This window comes from Accipiter gentilis, chromosome 6 (assembly GCF_929443795.1).
Source record: "Accipiter gentilis chromosome 6, bAccGen1.1, whole genome shotgun sequence".
Taxonomy (NCBI): domain Eukaryota; kingdom Metazoa; phylum Chordata; class Aves; order Accipitriformes; family Accipitridae; genus Astur; species Astur gentilis.
The window spans coordinates 14,727,979-14,752,695 of NC_064885.1; the positions used below are offsets into that span (position 1 = coordinate 14,727,979).

At 44.0% G+C, this 24,717-nt stretch overlaps 1 protein-coding gene across 2 annotated transcripts in view; it reads right to left on the bottom strand.

Moving 5' to 3' along the window:
- Positions 1–15,001: 15,001 nt before the first annotated feature.
- Positions 15,002–24,717, bottom strand: part of RYK (receptor like tyrosine kinase) — a 67,372-nt gene continuing 57,656 nt past the window's right edge. For both annotated transcript variants that reach the window (XM_049803013.1, XM_049803012.1), the window contains exons 13-15: positions 20,784–20,943; positions 16,894–17,030; positions 15,002–16,048 (exon numbers count right to left, since the gene is read on the bottom strand). In XM_049803013.1, the coding sequence (XP_049658970.1) occupies positions 15,937–16,048; positions 16,894–17,030; positions 20,784–20,943 (409 nt within the window). In that variant the 3' untranslated portion in view covers positions 15,002–15,936. The remainder of the gene's footprint in view (positions 16,049–16,893; positions 17,031–20,783; positions 20,944–24,717) is intronic.

The following is a 24,717-nucleotide window of genomic DNA, read 5'->3' on the forward strand; positions in this document are numbered from 1 at the left end:
GAGGACAGAGTGAAACCATCCTGCTGACATGAGCCCCATCTCCCTCCCGCAGGGATGCCAGGAGAGCACGGCACTTGGTACGCATTTCACATGCTACTTACCTCCGCAGGATCACGCTGCCGTGATGCATCGGGGAGGTCCCCTGGGCCTGGAGCAGCAATGCAGTTGTCACATGTGAGCTCTTTCTAGCCCAAATCTGACTCCTCAATGCTGCTGGGCAGGAGTATTCCTCTGCCAGAGGAAAAGCTGATGACCTCTCTGCATGATGGGGGAGCATGGGGCAGCTCGGAGAGATGTTGGGAGGGCACAGCATTTCCCACGCTGCTTGCAGAGTGGGGACTGCTGTTCTGTCTCCTTGCAGACTGCCCCACCATCCCCTCCTCTTTTGCAGAGGTTTCTCAGGTTCTGTTCACAGTGTAGGGGACTGCACCGAGCTCTCAGACTGCTGTGAGCAGACGTACAAGATAGTCCAGGACCTGACACACAGAAGGTGCTGCTGCATCCTTACTGCTCTGGTCCCGATTGTCCTGGAGCAGCCCTGGACACCGCAAAAGGGACAGGTTACTCAATGCTGTGCTGGAAGCCTGAGGGATATTAAGGAAGCAAAGCCAGGTCATCCCTGGGAACTCCCACACCTCTGCTGGGGGCAAACAGAGGGTAAAGTAAGACACGTTGTGGTAGCATAGAAATTAGGTGCCTTCAGCCTGCAAGCCCTCTTGTCCCCACATCACCCTCCTGCTGGCTGTTATCTCAGATGCTGCCACACAGGTGGTGCCTTGTTTGGCCAGGGCACATGGCACCATCCTCAAGGCGTGGTAGAACTGCCCCATGGGTTGCTGGAGGTGTGCCAGCTGCTCCAACCTCTCTCTGGGACCTGCCCAAGTTTCAGACTGGCGAGCAAGCTGTTTTGGTTTTGGAGTCTGTTACCATAAAGGTTACAGCTCCCATCCCTTTATTTTCTTTAGGCTGACCTCCAAGCATCACTAGTGCTTCCTTTACTGACCACATTCACCACCCGCCTTTGTTTAAACAAGCGAGGCAAGGAGGCTTTGCAGGGCTGGAGCCTGAGGGGCTGGCACATACCACCCAAAGGGACAACTGCTTGGCAGAAACTGCAAAGGGGAAGCAAATTCGGAAGACATCAAGCAAGTTCACATGCCTTTGGTGGCACTAAACCCTCTGCAGCAGGACCAGGATGCAGCTCAGCAGAGCAAAAGTGCCCGGCTTGGCCCCAGGGAAGCACAAGGTATATGAAGACTTGAGCATCACCTGCTCCTGCCTGCTGCCCTCCCCAGAGTGCAGCCAAAGGGCTTGGAAAATTTTGGATCTCTTTGGGGTGAGGGATGAACCAAGGGCCCACACAAGCAAAAAGCACTTACAACTCATTTGACAGCTTTGCATGGCTCAATTACAAAATAATTTACCCTAAAGATCCCTGATGAAACAAATCCCAGGGCAGGTGGGATGCCCACAGCCACATCAGAGGATTCTCAGGGCCAGGGAGAAGAGGCATTGCTTTGTACCACTTCCCATCAGCCCAGCAGCATTCACACATGGGGGCCGTGTATGTCAGCTCCTCACTGTGCCCCTTGCTGGGTAATGTGCTTTCATGGTGGGGTGGGAGAAAGGGGAACCCTGTCCAGCCTTCTTCCCCTCCTGGTTCACCTTTAGGGACCACTTGGAGCATCAGCTGCCCACAGCCCCAGGCACAGCTGGGAAACAAGGGCTTTGCTCTACAAGGCACAGTGATAGTGAGGTGCTGCAGGGCATCCTTCTCCCATGTGCTCAGCTTGGCCCTCACTGCTGGTAGCAGCACAGCAAGCCTGAAGCATCCTAGGGGTGGATGTCCCAAAGGAGAAACTCATAAAGTAGCTCCAAGCCTGTCCTGACAGCAGAAGTCCTCTGAGGGGAGAGCCCCAAGACAAGCCACCCCCCTCCCAGAACATACAACCCCCAAAGATAAGCATCATCTGCTGCAGGCAGAGACACACAGCTGCTTCTCCTGCGGCTTTTGAGTTGCACCTTGCAGCTCCTGGAAAGGCTGTGGGGTTTTGCAAGAACAGATGGACACACCAACTGAACAAAGGGGGTGACCTGAGGAAGTGTCTTGTATGGAGAAAGAATGAAAACTTAAGATTGGGAAATTAAAATGTTCAAGACAAAAAAAAAAAGTCCAAGCAATTAATCAACACTTAAAACCACTTCCTTCACCAAATGGTATCAAAAGATTACAGTATTTTTTGCAGTTGAACACTGAGCAGCAACAATTTCCTTATTTCCTGTCCTAGCGCTGTCCAAGCAACCAGGGTGATGCTGAAGGATTTACGTGTTACCGGTATCTACCCCATGCATGACTGAAAACACTTTTCCTCCAACATGGAAAAAACCCAAAACCAAACATGAATTAAAGCCTTTTTATGCCAGGGTGAAATTGAGATGCTTCCCCTATTAGAGCCCATTTGCTTTCCAGTTTTCAGTTCTTCAGGGCTAAGAACTTTTAGTACCTTGATGAGATGTTCACATAAGGACAGGACTACAGACTTTGGGATTTTTAAGAAAGCAGATGTGAAGAAATGCTAAAAAGCATCACTTGGCAGTTTTATGCTTTGCAGCTTCCCTTCTGCTCTTTGCAGAGTTCACATAGATGCTGCTGCAGTGGGCTGTCACAGGCAATAAGTAATACCAGTTTACCAAATCTGGGCTCTGTCTGTGGCATGACCTGACCACACAGGGACAGGAGAGCCAGGAAACCCTCAGGTTTCTGAGCCACAGAGACCTGCCAGGTGTCAATGTCAGATGAAAGAAGCCCAAATTGACTTTTAAAGCGGTAAAAGGAGATGCTGCTCCTGGCAGAGGAATAAGCAGTTGGTTTCTGCCTGGGCCAGCACAGCCAGGATGAACACAGAAGAAGTGTGCACGTACCAGCCAAGTATCAGCTTTGGGCATGGTCCAGCCACGGACTTTTGGCCGGCACAGATGGGGAGCCTGGTGTCAGCACCAGGCACAGGACAAACCATACAGCTGCTCCACACCATTGCTAAGCTATGGGCGTCCAACCACCAAGGCTTCTGTTGCACTCAGGCCAGCTGGAGACACGTCTTCACCGACGCCAGCAGAGCAAGGGGAAGAACAGTTTCTGCTCCAGGGAGCTGGAGGAAAATGCAAGCCTGTTGCCAATTAATGTCAGATGAACTTTGCCAGGACACAGGAACAACATAAAAAAAGAAGTGGCAGCACTCAAGCTTCCTGCAACCATGCAGCATCTCATCAACGACTCGCAAAGAGGAAATATATTCGTGGGAGGGACAACTGCTTAATGTGCTCTCCCACCCACCTCTCCTTCTTATGGCTCCAAATTTCCCCACTGGGATTCAGCATCTATTGAGCAGACGTGCTGAGAATTAGGATATTAATCCACTAAAAGCTAAACATCAGAGTTTCAAACTGCTCTGGTCCAAATCAAACAGAGATTTAGAGAGGGGATAATGGTAAAACGATTCCTGCTTTTTTAGCATATTCCTACATAAGGACAGAAATCAGGGGTTCTGTAGCCAGCCATGTAGTCTGGTACCACACTCAGAAGCACTGCAGAAGAATACATGTAAAAATTGTTTTAATTAACTTTTTTTCCTTAAAGCTCACAGATTTCAAGATTAGAGAAACACACCCCAAATGGCTCTCGCTATCCAAAGGAACAAAGGAGCTTTGAAAGAGTTATGTGTTTCTACAGACTCTGAGACAATATCCACAAGTCAGTTCTTGTAGCAAAACCTAGAGCTCTGTATGTACAACCAAGGTCATTAAGCTTTTTATTATTATTATTGTTAAAAGCAGGGTGGGTTTTTTTTACTTGTTTGGGACTCATACTTAAGCCTTCCAGTATAGATAATTGTTCATGATGAGATGCACTCCTCATTACACGAGTGTTACACAAGGAAAAAGGCCAATCCAAATGCAGCTTTGCAACCAGGTGTTAGAAACAGCATTTTAATTTATCCCTCAAGACTTAGTGTACTTCCAATGCTCCATATAAATGTAAGCTCACTCCTTAGCAGGAAATGGAGTGCAAGGTGTTGTGCAGAAACGATAAGGGGGCGGGGGGAAGACGACACGTTTCATTACACTGCTAGGTAAATCCACAGTTTGCCTACACCAGGAACTGTGTGCACATCTATGTATGACCCCCTGGTCCTTGTAAAACAGGTGTCTTACAGGGGATATCCAGAGCTCTTCACATGCAAGAGGGGACTGTGTTCACAGCTGCCCCAAGGCATCAAAGGAGATAAGGCAGGTTGGAGCAAAAAAGAACAACAACAACAAAGAGAGAACAAAACACCAAAACAACAACAAAAACAAAAAAAGGAAAGAGAGAGGTGGTTCCTCACTCGACAGCTGAGCTGCAGAGCTCCTCACTGCAGGATGCTGGGGATGTTAAACACCCACAGGATTTCAAGGGAAGACCAGACAAGAGAAATTCATGTCTCAGTAGACATCATTTGGCTTAGAAAATCATCCAAGCTGGAAAGGGCTGGAGGCTGCAAGAGGACTCAAAAGGATGCGTTGCACAAGCCTGCCCTGCTCCTCCTCCTCACCATGCATCTGCTTTAACCAGGGCTGGGGAGAAGACCAGGACCCTTGATCTGCCCCAGTACAGCTGTTCTGAAATCTTTAACTTGAGCAGTAATCTTTAACATAGAAGGGAATGGGATTGTATTTGGCAAGTTAAGTTAATACAAGGAGCAGAACAACAGCCTGAACTTCAACATTTGCCCAAGACAAGTATCAAAACTCTAATGGGTTAGAGTGGAAAGGTGAATTTTTAGCATTGAGTTCTCTCAAAAGAATTAGCTCACTCTTTTGCCAAGACTCCTTGCATATCCTGGTAGGGTTGATACAACTTGCTCACTGAAGCCAAACAATAAAAGGAAGATATTCCAGGGAAAGCATCAAAGCACCTGAAAAGGTGAGCTGGCATAACCCCCACCGGGAGGGTGGAAAACACAAAGCCAGACACCAGCACCATTGCTGAATTAAAATCCCAATTCATGCAGAAGATACACCACTGAGCATCTCTTCTGTGGGTCCATGGATCACACTGGGGGTCCACTGCCACAACTGGAAGTCAGCTATAGAGATGGTCCTGGCCTAAGTGAGCACACATCTTAAGATCTGTGACATTAAGGTGAGGGTAGTTTGTCCTGACACAGGGAAGTCCTCCTGTTTCTAGGAAGAAGTATTCACATTGCTCCCAAGTACGCCTTTCTGGCTGAGAGTTGTCAGAGATCACAACCAAAAAGCCAAGACTCAAGTTGCATGCGCAGTCAGATGTTCTGCAAAGTTGGCACTGCAGAGAGAGGGACTGGGTAGCAGCCAACATCATCCAAAGCTGCACCAGTACAGAGGAGTCGGGCACACATCACTAGTGATTCCCCGAGGCACAAGAACTCCGTACAGAAAGCCAAAATTGGCTCTGACGTACAATAACATTGTTTACCCCAAATGCTGAGCAGAGATGGAATTCACAGCTTTTCCCAGAACCCACATTCTTTGTTGTATCCCAACATTGCCAAAACAAAGCTAGGAACAGTCTCCACAGATAGGACTGAGATATCCCCATTTAAAATAACATCTGAGAAGGAAAGGTGACTGACCTGAAGTAGCCTAAAGTTTAACTTGTCCCCCAAGAACAACAGCTATAAGCAGCTGGGATTTCTGCTGGACATATTGACAGTGAAAGCGCCTTTTTGATGGCAATGGCCTTGATTCACACCCAAGTTGCTGCCATCACACAGGCTACAAATGGCATTTTCTGAGACCAGCTGGAGCCACAACTCAGCTGCCAGCATCATCCTGCTTGAAGAGCAGATGAACTTGGACAAAAATAGTTTTACTAGTAAATTTTTCAATGGGTTTTCATCATCCCAGTGTGTTGTTATGAGAGTTGAAGGCCAATGGTCTCTGTCTCCTCTGCCCTTGTAATAACCCTCTCCTTTTTTCCCCGAAGGTGAAATTTGGTAGTTAATTTATGACAACACCCTATGGAAGGGCCACTTGGAGATGCATTACAGGTTTTCTGCCCCTCTCCCTAGTCACAAAGAACCTGTCAGCAATTCCCTCTTCACAGGTTTTATTTCCCCTGCACTATTACCAATTAACTGACACTCTACTTGATTAATAGCTGGGAGCAACTACCAGTTTTCTTGAAATTTTCCTTTGCACAACACCCCTGTGACTCAGGCCAGCACTTTCAGAAGGGGAAAGCAAGGCCTCAAGAGTTTGGGCGAGCTATTTAATGTGGCAGGAGAAGCATGGAGCACAGCAGCTAAATTAATCCAGGTCTCTAAATCACAGGTTATCTAATTTTTCCCCATCTGCCCTTTCACCTATAGCAGACATGGAGATTCCTACTGTTCCCCCTCCCTGAGTAGCAATTTTATTGCTGATGCACTTTGCTATCTCAGCTCTGCCCTTAGATTTTGGCTGTATGGCCCAGGCTACCTTGCTACCCCACCATTCCTCACTGCTCCTATAAATCCTTCAAGACAGCCTCAGCCACACAATTCCTTCTCTTCTTTATTACGTAAAACAATAAAAGAAATTCATTTTTACACAGCTTTGCCCTTACTGACTGCTGCTTCTTGGGAGCCCGAATATTGCAACACAGGGAATGGCTTGTCCATCAGCTGCTGGCACTTTGTTCCCTCTCAAAATCCTCCTCTTCAAAGAAAACTGGAGTTTTTAAGGTGAGTAAAACTAATACTATTTAATCTGCCTGAAACCCTCCCTTTGGCCTTACAAAGCAGACATCACCAGTCTGAGCACAATGAAGCACACAAAGAAAATGAGCTTTACAAGAAGAGTAGAAAAAAAGGGGTGCTGCTCACCAGAGCTGTGCTGCACTCTCCTCCCAAGCAGAAGCAGGCAGTCCTGCCTCCCCCTCCTGCCTGTACTTCCCAGCTGCAGATGCTCCTGGTTCTGGGCAAAATGCTCTGCTGCTCCTCAGTCCCCTCCGCCCATCCTCTTCCCTCCCTCCACGCTGCTATGGCCTGAACGTCACAGCACAAGACCACTGAAGACTTCTCATGGCACTCCAGCAGCAATATCCACACAAGACTGTGATCTGCTCCTGAAGTGCAGGAATATTTCCTATGTGCTTTTTTCTGTTGACAGGTAAAACTCTACCAGCTGAAAGAGGGCATTTAAAGCTTCCATTTTAGCCCTCTGGCCAGCATTCAAATCAGGAATGAAGTCCTGCAAGCAGAACCTTAGAGCATGTTACCCTTTTGACAGCCTTTTCTTTTTTCCTTAAACGCCTTTTATTTTTACACAGTTCCCCTTTTCAAAAGTAAATGCTGGTTTAGTTTGGTTTTTTTGGTTGTGGGATTTTTTTGTGGGTGGTTGGTTTTTTTCCCCCCTCTTCGGTCTCTTGCATTTACTGCACCAGTGAGGATTGCAGATCTAAACAGTTTGGTCACTGGTACAGAGCAGCTCTCCAGCGATTTTACAGCTGGTCCTGTGCATTGTTCAGGACTGAGCTGAATTGTTTTCTCTCTGGGGGGGGGTGTGTGTGTGTGTGTGTCCTGTCCACCTGCTCCATGAAACCAGCTGCTTATACATTAAAAAGAGAAACTCCAAACATGACATTTACCCAATATGAAAGACTGAAGCCTCCTGTCAGGCCAATGTACCTGTTCTCATCTGATATTTGACTATCTCACTGCTCATGCTGCTTGTACCATCCTTCTTTCATGCCTATCGTATCAGTATTCTCATTCAAAGCCAGCTTGCTGTCTCCCCACCTCCAGGCTTACCCCTAAGGCTTCTGACATCTCTGCAAAGACAAGTTTAGTCAGTCCGGTTCCCTATTTCTTCAAGCCCTGTATTCCGTCCCTTCTTTAGCATTTCCTAGGGAGGTGTTGCCAACATCTGTCCCATTTGCATCACTAAGGACAAACAATTAATTTATTTTTCCTCCTAGAGCATGAATCATCCCCAGCATAGTGCTTTCCCTATTTGTGGGTTTCTCTTAGCTCAAAAACAAAGCTTGGAAGACAGTTTTATTTAAAGTCTCACCAGCTCAGCTCCATTTTGATCGAGGGGAAGGCCATTGCTGAGGGACAGCCTGCTTCTCTACAGAAGGGACCAAGTGCTCACAGCAGCATTAGACTGAGGCTGCCTGGACAGAGATTTGGGACACAGAGGGTCTGAGCAGGTGGCTGAGCAGCCCTAAGCAGGACCTCTAGGACTGGGTAAGCTTGAAGATAGCTTTTACGTGTTATCTATAGCACTTGATTTGCATTCTGCACCCAGTGTTGCATCCCAAGGACATCCAGAAGAGATTCCTACTTGCTTTCACCCAAGCTTCACTGCAGAAATACACTCAGCACCCAGGGTGTCAGCTTCCAGCCTTCTCCAAGTCTATTCCAGAGGCTGAAGCATCACAAACATATTGGAGCCACCTCCCCTAACCTTCATCCCTAACCCTCACCCTTAGAGAGCGATCAGCTTTTGCTGGGCAACAAGCCTGGGATCTGCACAGAACTTGGTTAAAGAAAAAAATTAAAATACTGAAAATGTTTCTTTTGAAGGTGCTGGACAGCTCCAGGAGACAACCCCTGAGCAGCCAGACTCCGCTGCAGATCTCTCCCATGCCAGCTTCACAACATCAGGCTTCTGCAGTTCTCAGTCTGATGGATCAGAGGCAGCCCCCAACTTGTGTGCCAAGGAGCTACAAAAATGCAAGGGGGCTTTCACTGCAGTCTGAAGAGGACATCTCAGGAAGAAGGGGAGCCATTCTTATGTCTGCCAGCAAGAAGGATTCCATCAGAAGCAAGTTCTCCTGCTGGAGGACAGGATGGGATACAGGGCACATGGCTGCAGACCAAGTCACTTCCATCAGGCAAGGTAATAGGGAGCCACCATATATATCCCCACCACGGCTGAGGTATGTGTCTGGAGGTAGGTGTCCACATACATCAGGACACAGGTCCAAGCCATTTTCATTGTTGTCTACAGTATGAAGTGAACTGCACCACATAGGTTCTTCTCTTACAAACTACAGTTTCAGCAAGATGAATCTTGTCTCATTAATGAGCCCAAGTTCTCAGATTGGGGGACTGCTTGCAGCTAGTGCCAGGGTTTCTGGTTGCTTGCAAAGGGTTTTGGCTCCACATGGATGCAAGGCACAGGAAGAGTTATTGGATCCTGGAGGGTTACTCCCAGAGATAGATAACCCAGCTTGTCAGGTCAAAAGCTATGGGGATAGTAACACAACAGGAGACAACAGAAGAGGCCAATCTAAAACTTACTAAGCAAAAAAAGAGCTAGAATATGCTAAAATGAAGTGCATTTTGTTTCAGCAGGATTAAACAAGGTGGAAGCTGAGACTACAGATGAGACTGAGTTGAAGAAGAGGCTGGGGGGCTGGAGGGAGGAAGAGGAGGAGACAGGACTATTTGATGCATCCAGCCTCTCCCACCCTAGGAATGCAGAGAAGCTGACAGCTAAATCAGAAATAGACCTGGGGTAGTTACTTTGTTCAACTTTGCATATTTCTTGGGTTTCTTAGTGGAAAAATGTTTTTATTTGAAGCTTTTGTCAAGCTGACATGTCTGGCTGCTTCAGCTGCCATGCAGCCCTGAAAAGGGGACCTGCTATCTGAAGCATCAGACTTGGGAGCGAGAGCTGGTCCTGGAGTTAGCAAGCCACACTTGTTCACACAACTGAGAACAGTTTCTGTGCCATGAAAGGAAGACGACAGAACTAATGTTATTGCCTTTTCCAGCCAAGGGAAGCGGGACAGCAGCTAGCTCAAACACAAGACAGTGCAATCAAAGGAGCATTCAGCTGCTGCAGTTGTGGTGGGGCTGTAGGACACCAATATAAGCCAGCACGTGAGAACACATACCAAGCTTTCCCAAGTCCTCAGCCTAGTATACTCAGCCCCAATCAGGCCAATAACTGACCCTCAAACCCACTGAATCTTACAATCAAACTTTGCCTTCTGCTACAGAGCTACTGCATGGTAATACAAGCTGCCTCTTCTTAACAAATAGGCCATAGTTAGCAAGTGCTTAGCAGCACTATACATGAGATGTTGCTCCAATGCAAGATACAGTTAGAGGTCAGGATAGGCAAGGTCCGCTCTGTATAGGAACAAGATGAGTCATCAGAAATGAAGCATATTCCCTCCCTGTAATGCCATTTCAATCTGATATTTGCAAGGCAGCACCCCAGAGAGAAGATACATTCTCTACATCCTTACCAGGAAGGAAGCAGCAATTACCAAGAGCATCACCACATGGAGCACATGAATGGCTGCAGGAATGTCCTCATCTGGTTGTAAGAACCTGGATGTGCAAGGGTGTAAAAGCCTTGCTCCCCCAGCAACAGCACTGCAGATTTCGGCTGCCAGACTGGCTCCTTATCGGGCACTCTGACACTCTGGTAAGCTATTTGGATCAAATCTCTCTCACATCAGTTCTCAGCAGGCTGCTAGCCTCAGGAGGCAGCCTGCCCTTTTTCTTATTTCTTTCAATGGCTTCTCATTAAAATTCTTGTGCTGAGATCAAAGGCTATGGCTGGACTCACCTCACATCCTGCAATAACAATCTGCCAACATCAAGAGGAGTTCACCTGACAGATTTCTTGAGCTGTGTTAACACAGCCTTGAACATGCACAATCCTTGGGTCACAGATCATTTGCACTATAAGTCACATGCCATGTTGAAAAAAAGAATACACCATGTGTTCGCTAGAATACACACCAAGGGCTGCTTCCCCGAACACTACAGTGGGGCTTGCATGAACACCCTTCATGCATGTTCAACTGTGATTTGCGTCAAGTGAGGGTTTTTTAACACTGGCATTCGTATTTGTGTGTGGCATGATTATTTGCCTACTTTCAAAGGTAAACATTTCAGAGCTGGGACCATGGGACTTTGGGACTGAACTGCAGAAGATAGCCACATTTTCACCTGGCCCAAAGTACACAGATTCACCTGCAAGGAATGTACTCATGTAGTATGAAGTTGATGCACTCATACCACTCTTTTCCGGGAGAACTTTTTTTTTTTAATCCTCCTTTTCTTCAAAATTATTCATATCCATCAGCTACCACAAAAATGCTCAAAACTCAATACTCTTACACAAATTCCACAGTCTCAGCAATACTTCCACTTTCTTCTGAAAAGCACCAGCTGATTCAAGCCCTTTCCATGCACAAAGTTTAGAGCACACCACACATGTCTTTCCAGAGCAAACAGTGGAAAACCTCACAAATCCTAGGACAAAGCTGTCAGACGAACACTTTTGGGTGGGGTGCCGATTCTTAGTGCCAAACTCAAGAAAAAAAAATTAAATAAACTTGAATAAAATAAGGTCACCTTTAGTAGAAACAAACAGCGCCATCTTCACATGCACCTCCTTTTGCCATGCCAGCCTAACCCTTCACTGAAGGCCTGGAGACAGTTGCAGCGGGAAAAAGAGGACAAACTGAACATGAATGCTGGCCAAGACAGCCGAGAAGAGTGCTTTGATCCTCCAAGGCATCTTGAGTTAAATGGAAAAACTGCCCATGGAGCAGCCATTCTCTCAGCAATGCTTTCCAGGTATCCTTCCTATCCTTTATTTAGCACCTCCACAGCTCCCAACCCATCATCATTGATAAATTGTCTGCTCTCAGCCTTCTCTCTTCCCATTACTTTTTCTTTCCATGATTTGATCTCCACCTTCACTCTGGAGCCCTAGTCCATTGTAAGTCCTCCAAACCAACCTTGACCTCTGCCTCCATAGGGAGTCGCATGCATGACACCCTGCACTTAATGCTCAACACCTCTTGCCTTTAACCTCCTCTTGCCTACTTTTTTCTCCCAGTATCACCCCCTCCACCATCCCCCCAAACCCCTCTGGAAGCCACAATCCTCCCCACTTCCTCCCTTTCATGTAACCACAGCTTTCTGTTCTTTTACCACCTTGACTTACCTACCAGTCATGCTCCATCTAGCTCTCCCAAGGGTCACTCTCATACTGTTTTCTGTTACTGCTCTATTAAGCCTCTCCTTTGGCTTTTCCTTAATACAGGAGCACTATAATTTCCAAAACTCACTCTCATCCCACATGGTTTACTCATTTTTGTCTCTAAGTCTATAAAGAGAGCTACTGACAGCTGCTTCCGCAGCCCTCTACACAATACATACCACACAGTTTCAACATCAGCACTCCAAGTGAAACGGCCCCTGTGGAGGTCACCAGTAACATCTTTACAAAGAATCCACAGCAAGGAGCTATCATGCTCCAGAGGGCTGAGTGCAAAGAGGACTGGTTCACTCCAGATTTCTCCAGAAATTTGATTAGGGCTTTCTCCGCTGTTCCTTTCTTCTTTAGCTCCTATCTCATGGCTCTCCCACATACAAAAGATCTTTTCTATACATGAAGTCCACAGACTGTACTTCTCTGACAGACCCTGTTACCTCCTGTTCAAAGTCAGGCATGTGGAAAAAAGACTGAAGAAAGACTATTTGATATGTTTAGTATGGCCAAAACAGCCAACTTCATCCTTTTCTTGTCAACACAAAATACACCTCCATCCTAGTCTGTCACTGGAGCTTATAAGCCTGAGGACTATCATCAACATGCTCTTGATGCCGCTCCAGCATGAAACATTGTGCCATATATTGGACCTTGGTAAGAGGGTATATATTTGTATTCAGGTAACAGGTATTGATCAATCCAAACTTCAACACTGAGACTTTTCTGTGTACTTTAAGAATAGAAGTTATTGATAATATCCTCCTTCCAGAAATTCTGTATTTTTCAATCTTCTATGAGTGACCTGCTCCTCAAGAGCTTTCCTAAAAAGCCATGGAGCTAAGATATTATCACATGCAGCAGTGAAGAGAAACACCAGCATGAAAGCTATTTGCAATCTTAGGTACAATAAAGTTCTGCAAGGCATCTACTCAAGGTAGCTCTGCCATCAGCAAAATGCCTATCTTAGCTTTAACCCCTGTAGGTGAAGCATGTTTAAATGAATGTATCTATACTTTAATGCTACACTAAACCACTTCTTGGTCTCTACTGTTGTGTACACTCATCTGGGAGTAGATGAGAAACAGCCTATCAAAGGGAAAGCTGATGTAGTTTACCATTCCCACTGCTCGTGCTGACAGAGCAGAGCAGCTTGAAGAGCAGTACATCCCTAACCCACCCACCTTACGATCTGTCCTGGTTTCAGCTGGGATAGAGTTCATTTTCTTCCTAGTAGCTAGTATAGTGCTGTGGTTTGGATTTAGGATGAGAATAAGGTTGATAACACACTGATGTTTGAGTTGTTGCTAAGCAGTGTTTACACTAAGTCAAGGACTCTTTAGCTTCTCATACTGCCCTGCCAGCGACGAGGTGGGGGGGACAGGACGCAACAAGAAACTGAAAGTAGACACAGTCAGGACAGCAGGACAGCTGACGCAAACTGGCCACAAGGATATTCCATACCATATGATGTCATGCCCACTATATAAAAGAGGGTGAAAGCTGGCCGGGGGCTGCTGCTCAGAAACTGCCTGGGTATTGTGCATCATTTGGTTTTGTATATTCTAATTCTTTTATCATTATTATTATTTTTCCCTTCCTCTTCTGTTCTATTAAACTGTCTTTATCTCAACCCGCAAATTTTACTCCCCCACCCCGCTTCCCCTTCTCTCCCCCTCCCACTGGGGCTGGGGAGCCAGCGAACTGCTGTGTGGTGTTTAGCTGCCTGCTGGGTTAAACCACAACAAGACAGTAGCGGTTAGGTATCTGAAGTGACATCTATGAGATGTATATCTTGCAAAATCTGTTCACATCTTGTATGCATGTGACTCTACCCTGTGAAGCACATAGAATATGCATACCATTTTCACCCTGGGCTGTTTTCCAGTCTCAAGTAAATCTTACTATTATGACCTCTGTAGATCCCATCATAACACAGATCTGGATATGAAAAACAGTGCCACTGATAGCTTTAACAACCAAGTCATCATAAACAAGTACTGACACTGGGTAGTTTCCCCGGGTCAGAAAGGAAAGAGACCACAGAAGTCCACACAACCAAAGCCTTACTGCTATCCCCAACACACCCAGTGACTCCAAAGCCAACCATATGAAATCAATTTCAATTCATTCAAGCAAACGCAGCCCATCATAACATGCCCAAACTTGAGCCAGCAGGAAAACTTCCTTCTAGGATAAAGCAAGACCTGGTTCCCTAGCCACAGATAACTAACGCCAAAGTACAGATAGGGAAGCTCCTGCATTTTGAGGGACACTCCATTTTAGCTCAGCAATGCAAAGGGGCAGCCTGCGAGACTGAGAACAGACCACACAAAGTTCTGCCTCATGCGATATCAATTAGAAAGGATTAATTTTCTTCAGCAAGGTTCAGAACTCTGGAAAAAACAAAAGCTGCACATCTGCATGACACAGCCAAATCCAGCTGCTTGTACTTGCAGACCAGAGTCTCCCTAAATGCTACGATTGCTACAGAGCCTGTTAGGGCAATATACCGAACCATGCAGTTGCACGAACACTTGAGGCTACAGGTACTTTACTCTGAAGATGGCGTGAGACAAAAGACAAATTTTCATGTGCTGAAGTGCAACCTGCCTCATGGTGCCACCATGTAGAGGTGGCATATCACTTGGAGAAGTAAAAGTTATTCTACAAATAACTTTGCTATATATAGACTATAAAAGTTACTGAGGCTGAATTGATGGATCAGCACACATTTTCTTGAAATACCTTATTCAGGCCTCTTAAGTAATGGTCAACTCAAAATAACCTGGGTTGGAATGGGTATTTGGGTTAAAGAAGGCAGAAGGACAATATATTAAGTCTCAGGGGACTAGTTCTGCAGCAAGGGAGGCAATCCACTTTGTCTTCATGCCAACTCCAGCCCAACAACCGCCACCAACTTGGACATTCAATACACAGGGCAATGTGAGGGACCAAGCTTTCACATTAGATGTAATAGAAAAACATTCTTTACTCTGCAAGTGTCTTTACAAATATATATTTATATATTTAAGCCCATTTCAGGCCATAAAAGCCCATAAAAAACAAGCAGTACCTTTTTGAACAAGAGAAACTGCGATCTGGAAGTCTGAGGTGAAAGACTCCCACACAAGGGCTGCTTTGGCGCTTCTCTGAAGGCCTCTATTTAGCACATAAAACCATCTTAAAAATGACATCAGCCTTTTATCTGCAAGGAGGGGCACCATTTTTGCCCCACCTTCACTACTCTCTGTATGAGGTAAACTGGAATCACTTTTACATAATCACTTACTGCTTTAAAAAGGAGATATTGTATCCTGAAGACCAGCTTTTCCAAAAAACATTCATGAGTGGCTTAAAAATGTAAGATGCTGCTTGTGGATCCAACCACAATGTGCTGTTGTCTCAAAATAGAAGTTGATACTAAAAAGCTATCCAGATACATACAAGTACAAACACTAGAGCTGGTCAGAAAGATTCAATTTCAACATTTTTTAAAAAGCAGGGAAAATTTTCTGCAGTGTGGCTTTTGCATTAATTTCCCCTATCCTTACTTTACTACCAGTTCCATAAACCCTTCAAAAAAATCACATCTGTTGTAAGAGTGCAAAGTCCATCCAAATCTTGTGTTTAAGTTCACTATCACTACACTTTAAAAATCCTGATGGCAAATAAAAAGGTCTCAATTTAACTTAGCAAAAGTGATATCTAGAAAATATTCAACACCAAGAGGTCTTACAAAAAACTTCAGACTACTAAGGCATTCTAAGGCACAGTGTTTTGGAAGAAGTGCTTTCTCCCTTTGGTGTTGCTTTATACACATCGCGTGTGTGAGTCTGAGTGATGCACAGAGCTGCAATGTATGCCATGCCTTTTCCCAAACAGTGAAGTGAATCTTCTTCCACAGTTTCAGACGTAGGCTCCCAATGCTGCATGAAATTCAGTTAGACATTGCACCAGCTGCTGAAACTTGGGTCTTTCTTCAGGATCTAGGGCCCAACAGCAGGCCATCACAGCAAAACTGCAAGACAAAGACAGACGGAAGACATGAGAACATAAGCCAGGCAACCACAGTCCTAACCTGAAAGTGAAAAACAGCATTTGCCACTAGAAAACCTGCTGACTGGAGAGAAAAGGAACCCTGTATCTTCTGATACATGATGCTAAACAACTCCTTCAGAAGACAGACACCTAGAATGATCAATAAATGTGCTGTGACTGGAAGTGCTGGTTTGATTTAAGATACCAGTCAGATGCAACCCAGGAAGAAGCAATACATAGTTCATTGGAAATTGCTAAACTATTGTAAAAGCATAGTTCAAAGTGTTTCTGTGGTAGGTTTACAGGAAGGGGATTTGAAAGAACATGCAAGAGAAGGTAGTGCCTGTCTGTGCACTTGCATTCTCCTATACCATTAAAATTGTGAATAAACCCCTCAAGCACTGCCATTTAACTCCATTACACACAGTACTTCTCTGTAGTTTTGCCAAGAATGGAGATTCCCTCTACCTACAAACCTACTGGCTTCCTACACTGCAGCCCCACAAACACTAAGCTGAAAAACCCTGGCCCCTTTGCCTCCCTCCTCCCATCCTGCTGATCAACCCCATTTCTCCCATGTGTCAAAATAAGGAAAAGAGTTAGGTCAGGATTAAGTGAAACTTAACAACAAAAAGCATTTAATTTTTGCCCGAGTACCTTGACATACATTACTGAAGCCACACAAATACTTACACGAGGGTTTGTTTAAAAGGCAGAATAAACAGGCAGGAGAAGGCAAACCCAGCTCTTTCATTGATAAGGCTGGCTTAATATACTGATTAAAAAAATAGATATTTTATCCTCTCTCCAAAAATATGCACTTACAGTTCATCAGGGCAGTTGATTGGCTGAGCTATTCGATAGCCATCCTTTAAATAAGCAGCCATCTCAAAGGGGTCGATATCAACATATGGAGTCTGTCCTAAAGTCATCAGCTCCCACAGCGTTACTCCAAAGGCCCACTGAGAAGAAATAGCATACAGCATTAACGGAACATGCCGAATTTTGAGATCTCCTTCAGATATTCCACAAAATCAGTCACAAATAAGACTACACAGAGTAAGAAAGCTTTACATAAATACTATATACATCCAAGTTCAACACAACAATACTTTGTCTTGGATAGGGACAATTAAGAATCACAGAACAAGTGTCAAGTTGAACGAAAATTAAATCTTAATGCACTAAGATTTTAAGGGATAAAAAATTATGTATTTACTGCATTTTTCCAGTATGACATTCCAAAACACTTCACAGATGTAAGGGATATTAAACACTAAACCACTGCTTTGAAAAAGTTAACCGCTTTATATTACATTTTACCTCTTCAAAACACTACCCAACATTCCTTAAAAAAGGTCTCTGAAATCCAAAGGTTCAGAAAAGCAGACTAAATGAAACCATCATTTTTTCAAAGTCATCTGTATATTTTGAGCATACACTCACAAGTAGGACTCACAAAAAAAAAAAAAGATTTAATCCAAGTAAACTTTGACAGCTGGATCAGCATTCACCACATTCAGCCAACAATACTTGCCAAAAGGAGCTTAAGGTGATGAAATATCTATCAATCAGTTCATGTGCAAGCACAGTACAAGTAAAATGATTTACTAGCTGGTATCAATAGATCCAAGAGACAAAACCTAGATGGTGCTGATACTGCACACCGATGATTCACTGCTGAAGTTACAAGTGCTGCAAACATCATGATTTATTAAAAAAGGGGCATAATTCTGCAAGCCTCGAAAGATTCTTGGTTTTAATAAAAAGAAATCCCACCCCATCCTCAACCAAAGCCTTAACACTAAGGGATGCTCTCAGTGGACACTGATGGGAAGCTCAGAGCTGGAGAATGGCAGGGGCACAGATGCAGCCCCCGCTCTGAATAGCCATCTATTAGCAGTGTGGGAAGGCAGGGGATGACATCCTTTTCATTTGCAGTTAAGAAAAATGCTGAGGGACAAGTGGTGGTCTTAGAACATGAGAATAAAGGGTGATTCAACCAAAACTACTCTGAGAATATAGCTATTTCTAATTCCGTAAGTAGCTGCATAAAAATGGCATAAAGAAATGCAGAGCTTCATGTCCAACAGAGGGAAAAAACACAGAATTAAAATTCAAGAGGAATTGTATTTTGTTTTTCTATGCTTTGGCTGACTGATATAACTGTTGGCAGAGAAGAAACACATTAGGAATGTTTCAAGCCAGCAAAACCATTTTAAAGAAATGCATCCAAAAACCAAACCTAGAACACATGCCAACTGCATCTTAACAGGCACCACCTAAATTGTTTGTAACAGATTTCATCACCGATTATAAGCTACATGCAATTGATATCTAGATTTGTTCCTAGCAAGCAGACAAAAACATATTACACCATATTTGCAAAAAGCATCCAGGTAAATGCAATGATGATATTTAGGGCAGATGGTATTTTCTACACTCAGAAAAACTGTCTGGTTTTGCACACTGCAAAACTCGGCAGCTACACTTGCAAAGTTAAGAAATATGTATTAGAAGCAGAGTTGCATTTATCCTTATATAAGGCAAAAAGAAGTTCTGCATTAAAATAGTGCGGACTATATGCCGAATTCACTAGTTTTCTGAAATGGTTATGATGCCGAGGTGCCTTCATCCTAATAAAATTCTACATTTCACTGCCAGTGTTACATAAGCTTTTATTTCCAAGTCCAGTCTTCACAAATGGCAAATGCTTTCATGTTCCAGGTTTAAAAAAAAAGAAAAAATAAGAAATCAACGTTTAATTGATCCCATTTAGCATTACAAAAACATGCTTTTACAGGCAAATTCTATTTCCTGTTCTGTCTTCAAGTTTGGTATAACACAAACCACCACACATTTTCCAAGGAGTAGATAAGTATTTCTGGAGCAGAGCTGACTCCTTTCCTTCCCTTGGGTGTTGTTTTTTTTTTGTTGTTTTTTGGGTTTTTTTATGTGGCTTGAGCACTAGTACAGAGACTATGGCAATGAGGGGGGAAAAAAAAAAAACCAGCCAGAACTTTTCAAAAGTTTTCTAAACTAGCACATTTTAAGATGCAGACTGCAATCTCTGGATGTAGTCATGTTAAGGAAAGCATCATTACCAAAGAAAATACCCCTTTAGCAGGAAGACACAGATTGTGAGGGCAAGTGGTTTACCATTAATTAGCACTCTAATTACCACAGGTTGATCTTCAAGGACAAGCTCCTGTAAGTAGAAGAACAGTCCGTTCTGATGTGCAGGAAGCTGAGCAAGCATGATAGAAGGCCACCATGGATGTACTGACTAAGCCCAGACACTAAGGAAGGAAAGAGAGGGTGGAAGCAGGAGAAGGCTACTTGAGAAATGCAGCGAGAATGCATCAGCATGCAGGGATGGAGTTTGGAAAACCAAAGCTCAGCAGGGTTAAACTACTAAGAAACGCCCATAGAGGAAAACGTTTAGGCTGCACTGAAGCCAAGCGCGTACACACCAGACCACCATGCCAGACCGGATGCATCCAAGAGCGCTGAGGGAGCACGCTGAAGTCATTGCAATGCTGCTTTCATCATCTTTGAAAGGCCACCGCAATTGGGAGAGGTTGCCGACAACTGGAAAAAAGGCACCCTCTTGAAGAGGTGGGATCCAGGGAACTACGGGCCAGGGAGTCTAACATCACCTCCTGCTAATATTGGGGAGCACATGATCCTGGAAGTCACTTCCATGCATACAAAACATAAAGGTGTCTAGGAACAGCCAATGTGGATTCATCGAGGGCAAACTGCCTGACTAATCTGACTAGCTTTTTGCTGAGAAGACAGTGTTAGTGGACACACGGTGAGCAATGGATGTTCACCTTGACTTCAGCAAGGCCTTTGACGTCATCTTCCATAGCATCCTTATTGTCAGATTAGTGAGATGTTGACATTAAAGTGGCTGGACTGCTGGACTCAAATAGCTATGATCAGCTGGTTACTAGTGGCATTGCCTAGGAATCAATACTGTTGTATCTTCAGTAACAACCTGGACTCTCAGGAAGTTTGTGGATGATACCAATCTGCGCAGAGTGGCTGACAGGTTGAAGGACAGGGTTCTGCAGAAGGACCTCAAGAAGCTAGAGAAATGGGCTGACAGGAACATCAAAGTTCAAGGAAAACAAATGCAAAGTCCTGCAACTGGGAGGGCATAGCTCCATGCACCAGGCCTGGCTGGGGCTGACTCCCTAGAAAGCGGCTTTGCAGAAAAGGACCTGGGGGTCCTGGTGAACAAGCTGAACACATCAGCGGCCTGCCCTTGAGGCAAAAGAAGCCAACTGCATTCCACACTGTGTTTGCATTAAGTGTAGCCAGCAGGTCAAGGGAAGCAATTCTTCCCCTCTTTTCTGTCTGTGAGACTGCAACTGAAACACTCTGTTGTGGACTCTGGATCACGTTCATTCAAATAGCAGACAAGTCCCAATTCAGATTGCTCAGTTAACTAACTTGCCTTTTCTGCTAACGCTACCAAGGAGAACAGGGTGCAACGGACAATTTTGCCGTGCAAGAAAGGCCTGCTTGACATTTGAACTACCTGCCATGAGCAGCAAGTGCAGGAAGCAGGTGTATAGATGCTGTTCTAGACAAATCACTGTTACCTATTCAGTGACATGATTCTCCAATGGCTGAAAAAAAGGGAAAAATGTCAACAAAATACATTTACAAAATATAAGAGGAAAAAAAAACCCCAACAAACTTACCACATCGCTAGCACTGGAAAATTCATTGTTAACCAGGCTTTCAAGAGCCATCCATCGAACTGGTCTGTTTTCATTATCTCCCAGGCAATGGTAGTCCATAGGAAATAGGTCTCGAGATAATGCATTGTCTGTAATCTTAACCTGAAGTGCATCGTCAATGCTAATTTAAGAGAACAGAAGCGTTTAGCAAACTTGGCATTACAGTTTTACAGAAAATATTTATGCTCAACCTTAAGTTTCAGACTTAGGATTTCACAGGGGAACACTAATTGCACTATCAACATTTCAAAGGGCTAGCATTCTTCTAGACTGACATGCTTATTCTGTGATTACAAAATATCATCAAAGAATGTATTTATTCTGTGTTAACAGATAAGCACTAGAAAAATCAGCAGTCAGATTAAATAAAATCTAACATTTACAAGTGCAAAAAAATACAGTTAAAGCAAACAAGCAACTCCCTTAAATTATTCTTCCTCCCCTGGAGATCCCCTATCAGGTCAATTAAACAAATTTTAGCTATAGAACCTCTGTAGCAACAAGGAGCCAAAAATTTAAGCAAAGCAAGAGTCAGTAATATCTTGTTAAAGTAACCAATATTATTTGTGGCCTAAAAGCTTGTCTCTAATCAAGCAATCTGGCATGATATTATTTATTCCCCTCAACAAGAGATATTAATTCTGACTGTTGTCAGAAATTGGATACTGGCTATTTTAATCACCAAAAGACTCAAAAAAGCACACGGAGCCTACTGATTTCTTCCCCCCCTCTGGGATGTTAATTCATATTCTTTTAACTTTAAAAAGTGTGTAATAAAGTTCAATGCTCTCATAAAACAGCTGACTTCAGAATACGGGTGAGATGTTGGCTTTAACATCTTATGACAAAAATATAGAAATAACATTGCATTAGAGGGATTGTAACAAAATGGTGTTTGCTGTCTTTTCATCTTGTCAATTATTTATTTATTTTGATGAGAAAAATCAAATAGAAATGCTCAATCTGTGTGTTTTCTGCTTCACTATCTCAAGTACCTTCTTATTTATCCCATTTCTATGCACTTTCAGGTCAGTTCATTGCCCTCGAAATGTATAGGCCAGGAAGTTTCCATATCTAATCACTCTAAAGAGTTCAGATAAATTCCTAGAAGACCTGTCTATAAACTAATACAATACAAAGGGTAACTTCACAGTGATTAGAGAGCTCTGACTTCTGTAATCTGTATGTCCACTCTGAGCCCAACTGTGCCATGAGCACATGACACCAAAAGTATTTCCTCCCTTAACAAACCTGCCAAGACCACTGCAATCCTGGCTCCCTTCCCAAAATTAGGGCACAGGTATATAGGTCTGCTACACTTCATATCAACTTCTCCCAGCCTTTCACCACACAGGAATAGACTTGGGGAACAAAGGGGTGGTAGATGAACCAAAGCCCTTCAAGGGATCTTGGCTACTGGCACCCTCTTTCTCTTTAAAAACCTAATGCTAGCCCAGGATTTCTTGTACTGCAGCACAGATCAGCAGATGCTCAGCTCCTGCCTGCATTTCTCATGGAGAAGGAGCACCAGGTGCACTATGAATTGATTTTTATTGCCAGTGCTCTGCATCACACATATGGCAACTAAAGTGAGGAGGGCAAGGAGTCAAGCAGCCTGGACTGCCAACCCTTTGCACAGCAAGGGCACTAGGCTATCAGTCCACTGCACAGAAATGAGAGGTTGTCACAAGGTAACTCCCTGGAGCACTGTTTATGTTCTTTGTCTCCTGTGGTACCACTTCTTCCTCAACATGTTCACCAGAGAGGAAAAGCAACAGGAATTAGGAACAGAGTCTCTCAGGAACTCTGTCAAACTGAGCACCCTTATGTAGTGCAAGAGCCAGGAAAGATTCTGCTGGACTAGCTTGGTAGCACCAGTTCAAAACCACAAGGGATGGCTTCAGGGTGGATCTCACTACTCCCTCTGTCCCAGCATTTGCTACACCAACAGTGCCTACTGCCAGTGGTGCCAGTACAACATGTACAGTAGTTAAAAGAATATCCTAGGACAAGCATGAATGCTTAAGTGTCTCCCAGCTTTTTCTCTTAGTCCCCCAGATGCAAAGTCAGAAGCTTTGCTGGCCCTGGTTGGGATATTTGAAGAACTGGGCCAAAGACTGCACCTGAGAGGACCAGGAGATTTTGTGGACAGAAGCACAAGGGACAAAAGTTGCAGCAATAGTGACCTCTGACAACCCTGAGGGGCTGGGCAGGGAAGTCAGTCCAAATTTCAGAAATGGGATCTATCCTGGTGTGGGGAATGTGACCCATGTTTTACTACTAACTGCCAAGCCAAACACGCAGAGCTCTCTAATGGATACCAGTAGTATAGCCCCAAGACAGTCCATACACTAGAAGCGCATGCTGTCCATGAAAAGTGCAAAGAAAGAAACTGGGCTTCCACTTGAAGGACTATGGGGGAACAAACAAAGCAAACCCCCAGTTAAAAAGAGGTACAACAAGGTATTTCAACAACTGTGCCTTGAAGATATTGGAGGGACTGAGGCCTTCCTCAAGGCCTAGGAGGTCTTTTGAAGGGTATACTGGAAAACACTTTGGCAAATAAGAAAAAACACAAAAGGTGGCAAAAAGTTGAGAGAGATAGAAGCCAAAGAACAGGAACTGAGACAGTAACCCAGTCACTCCTCCTGCCTGGGTAACTGAGGAAGCTGGAGATTCAGGAGCGTGCTTCAGTCTTTACACCCTTGCACTAGCAGAAAACAGGACCTGAGAAAACCCTGTAGGTATTGCTAAGGCAAAAAGCCTCTCAGATTACATGTAATACATACCCCAAGGTCATCAAGAAGATGTGGGCAGCAATCCTGAGAAATTAACTAGTTTATCAATAATATTTTCATAAAACAGACACAAGAAGTATCAAGCAAGTGACCAGACCATGAGGCATTTTATATTCTTCCTAAAGTAAATGAAGCATTGTAGCTGAAGGAACACTAGATGCGCATCTATCCCAAGTAATCCAATTATGACGTAGTGTTTCATAAATGAAATTGTTTATGATAAAGCAGAGCTCAACAAATTTCAAAATCACCTCTAACAGCCAATTGCAGGTTAAAGACTTTATATTAATCAAGTGCAGTTACCTCGTTAGGGCTTACTTCATTGACCGACAATTTGTACACAGCTCTGGGGTATAACCCAGAGGTTGCTTCTTTCTCCTTTTCTTTCATTGCTAGCTCATTAATAGACCAGTACCTGTCCTTTCGTGCAGGGGTGGGGGCAGGCAAAAAGGAGAGGTGTCTCTCCAAATCAAGAACTTGAATTCAAGGCTTCAAACATAGTCTTGAACTCTGAAAATAACTATGTTACTTGAATTATGACATTATTTGCAGATATCATTAAGACTGAGCTCATGGACTAACTGCCCCTTTAGGTATTTCCAGATGTTTGGTTAAGTTTAGGCAGAACCCTGTATTTTCTATGTTTCCCCTTATTAGGTATGAAAGCAGGTAGAGAATGAGCACAGCTGGTGGTGTCTGAGTGATTTGGTTTATAGAAAGCCAAAACACACCTCAATGTCTACATTTTAAGGGCATATTCCAGGCAAAAGATGGTCTCAAACACTACTTAAGCATTCCTACCCTTTACAGAGCACATTCATATCTATCCATCATTTGACAACTAAGAAACCTACCAGCAATCAAAGCCATTAGGCTACATTTTTTAAGGAAAAAAAAAAATGAAGAAAACCAACTTCATACAAAAAAAAATAATCCATTGATAAACTGCCAAAGATATTCCAAGTTTTTATTAAAGTTTAAGGGAAGCTTTAGTATTTTTCAAGCCTTTGAAAGAAAAAGGATAGACAAAACCTAGCAAAAGTATTTAAGATGACGATATTCTGCTTTCTTGAAAACCATGCTTTGTGGTTTAAATT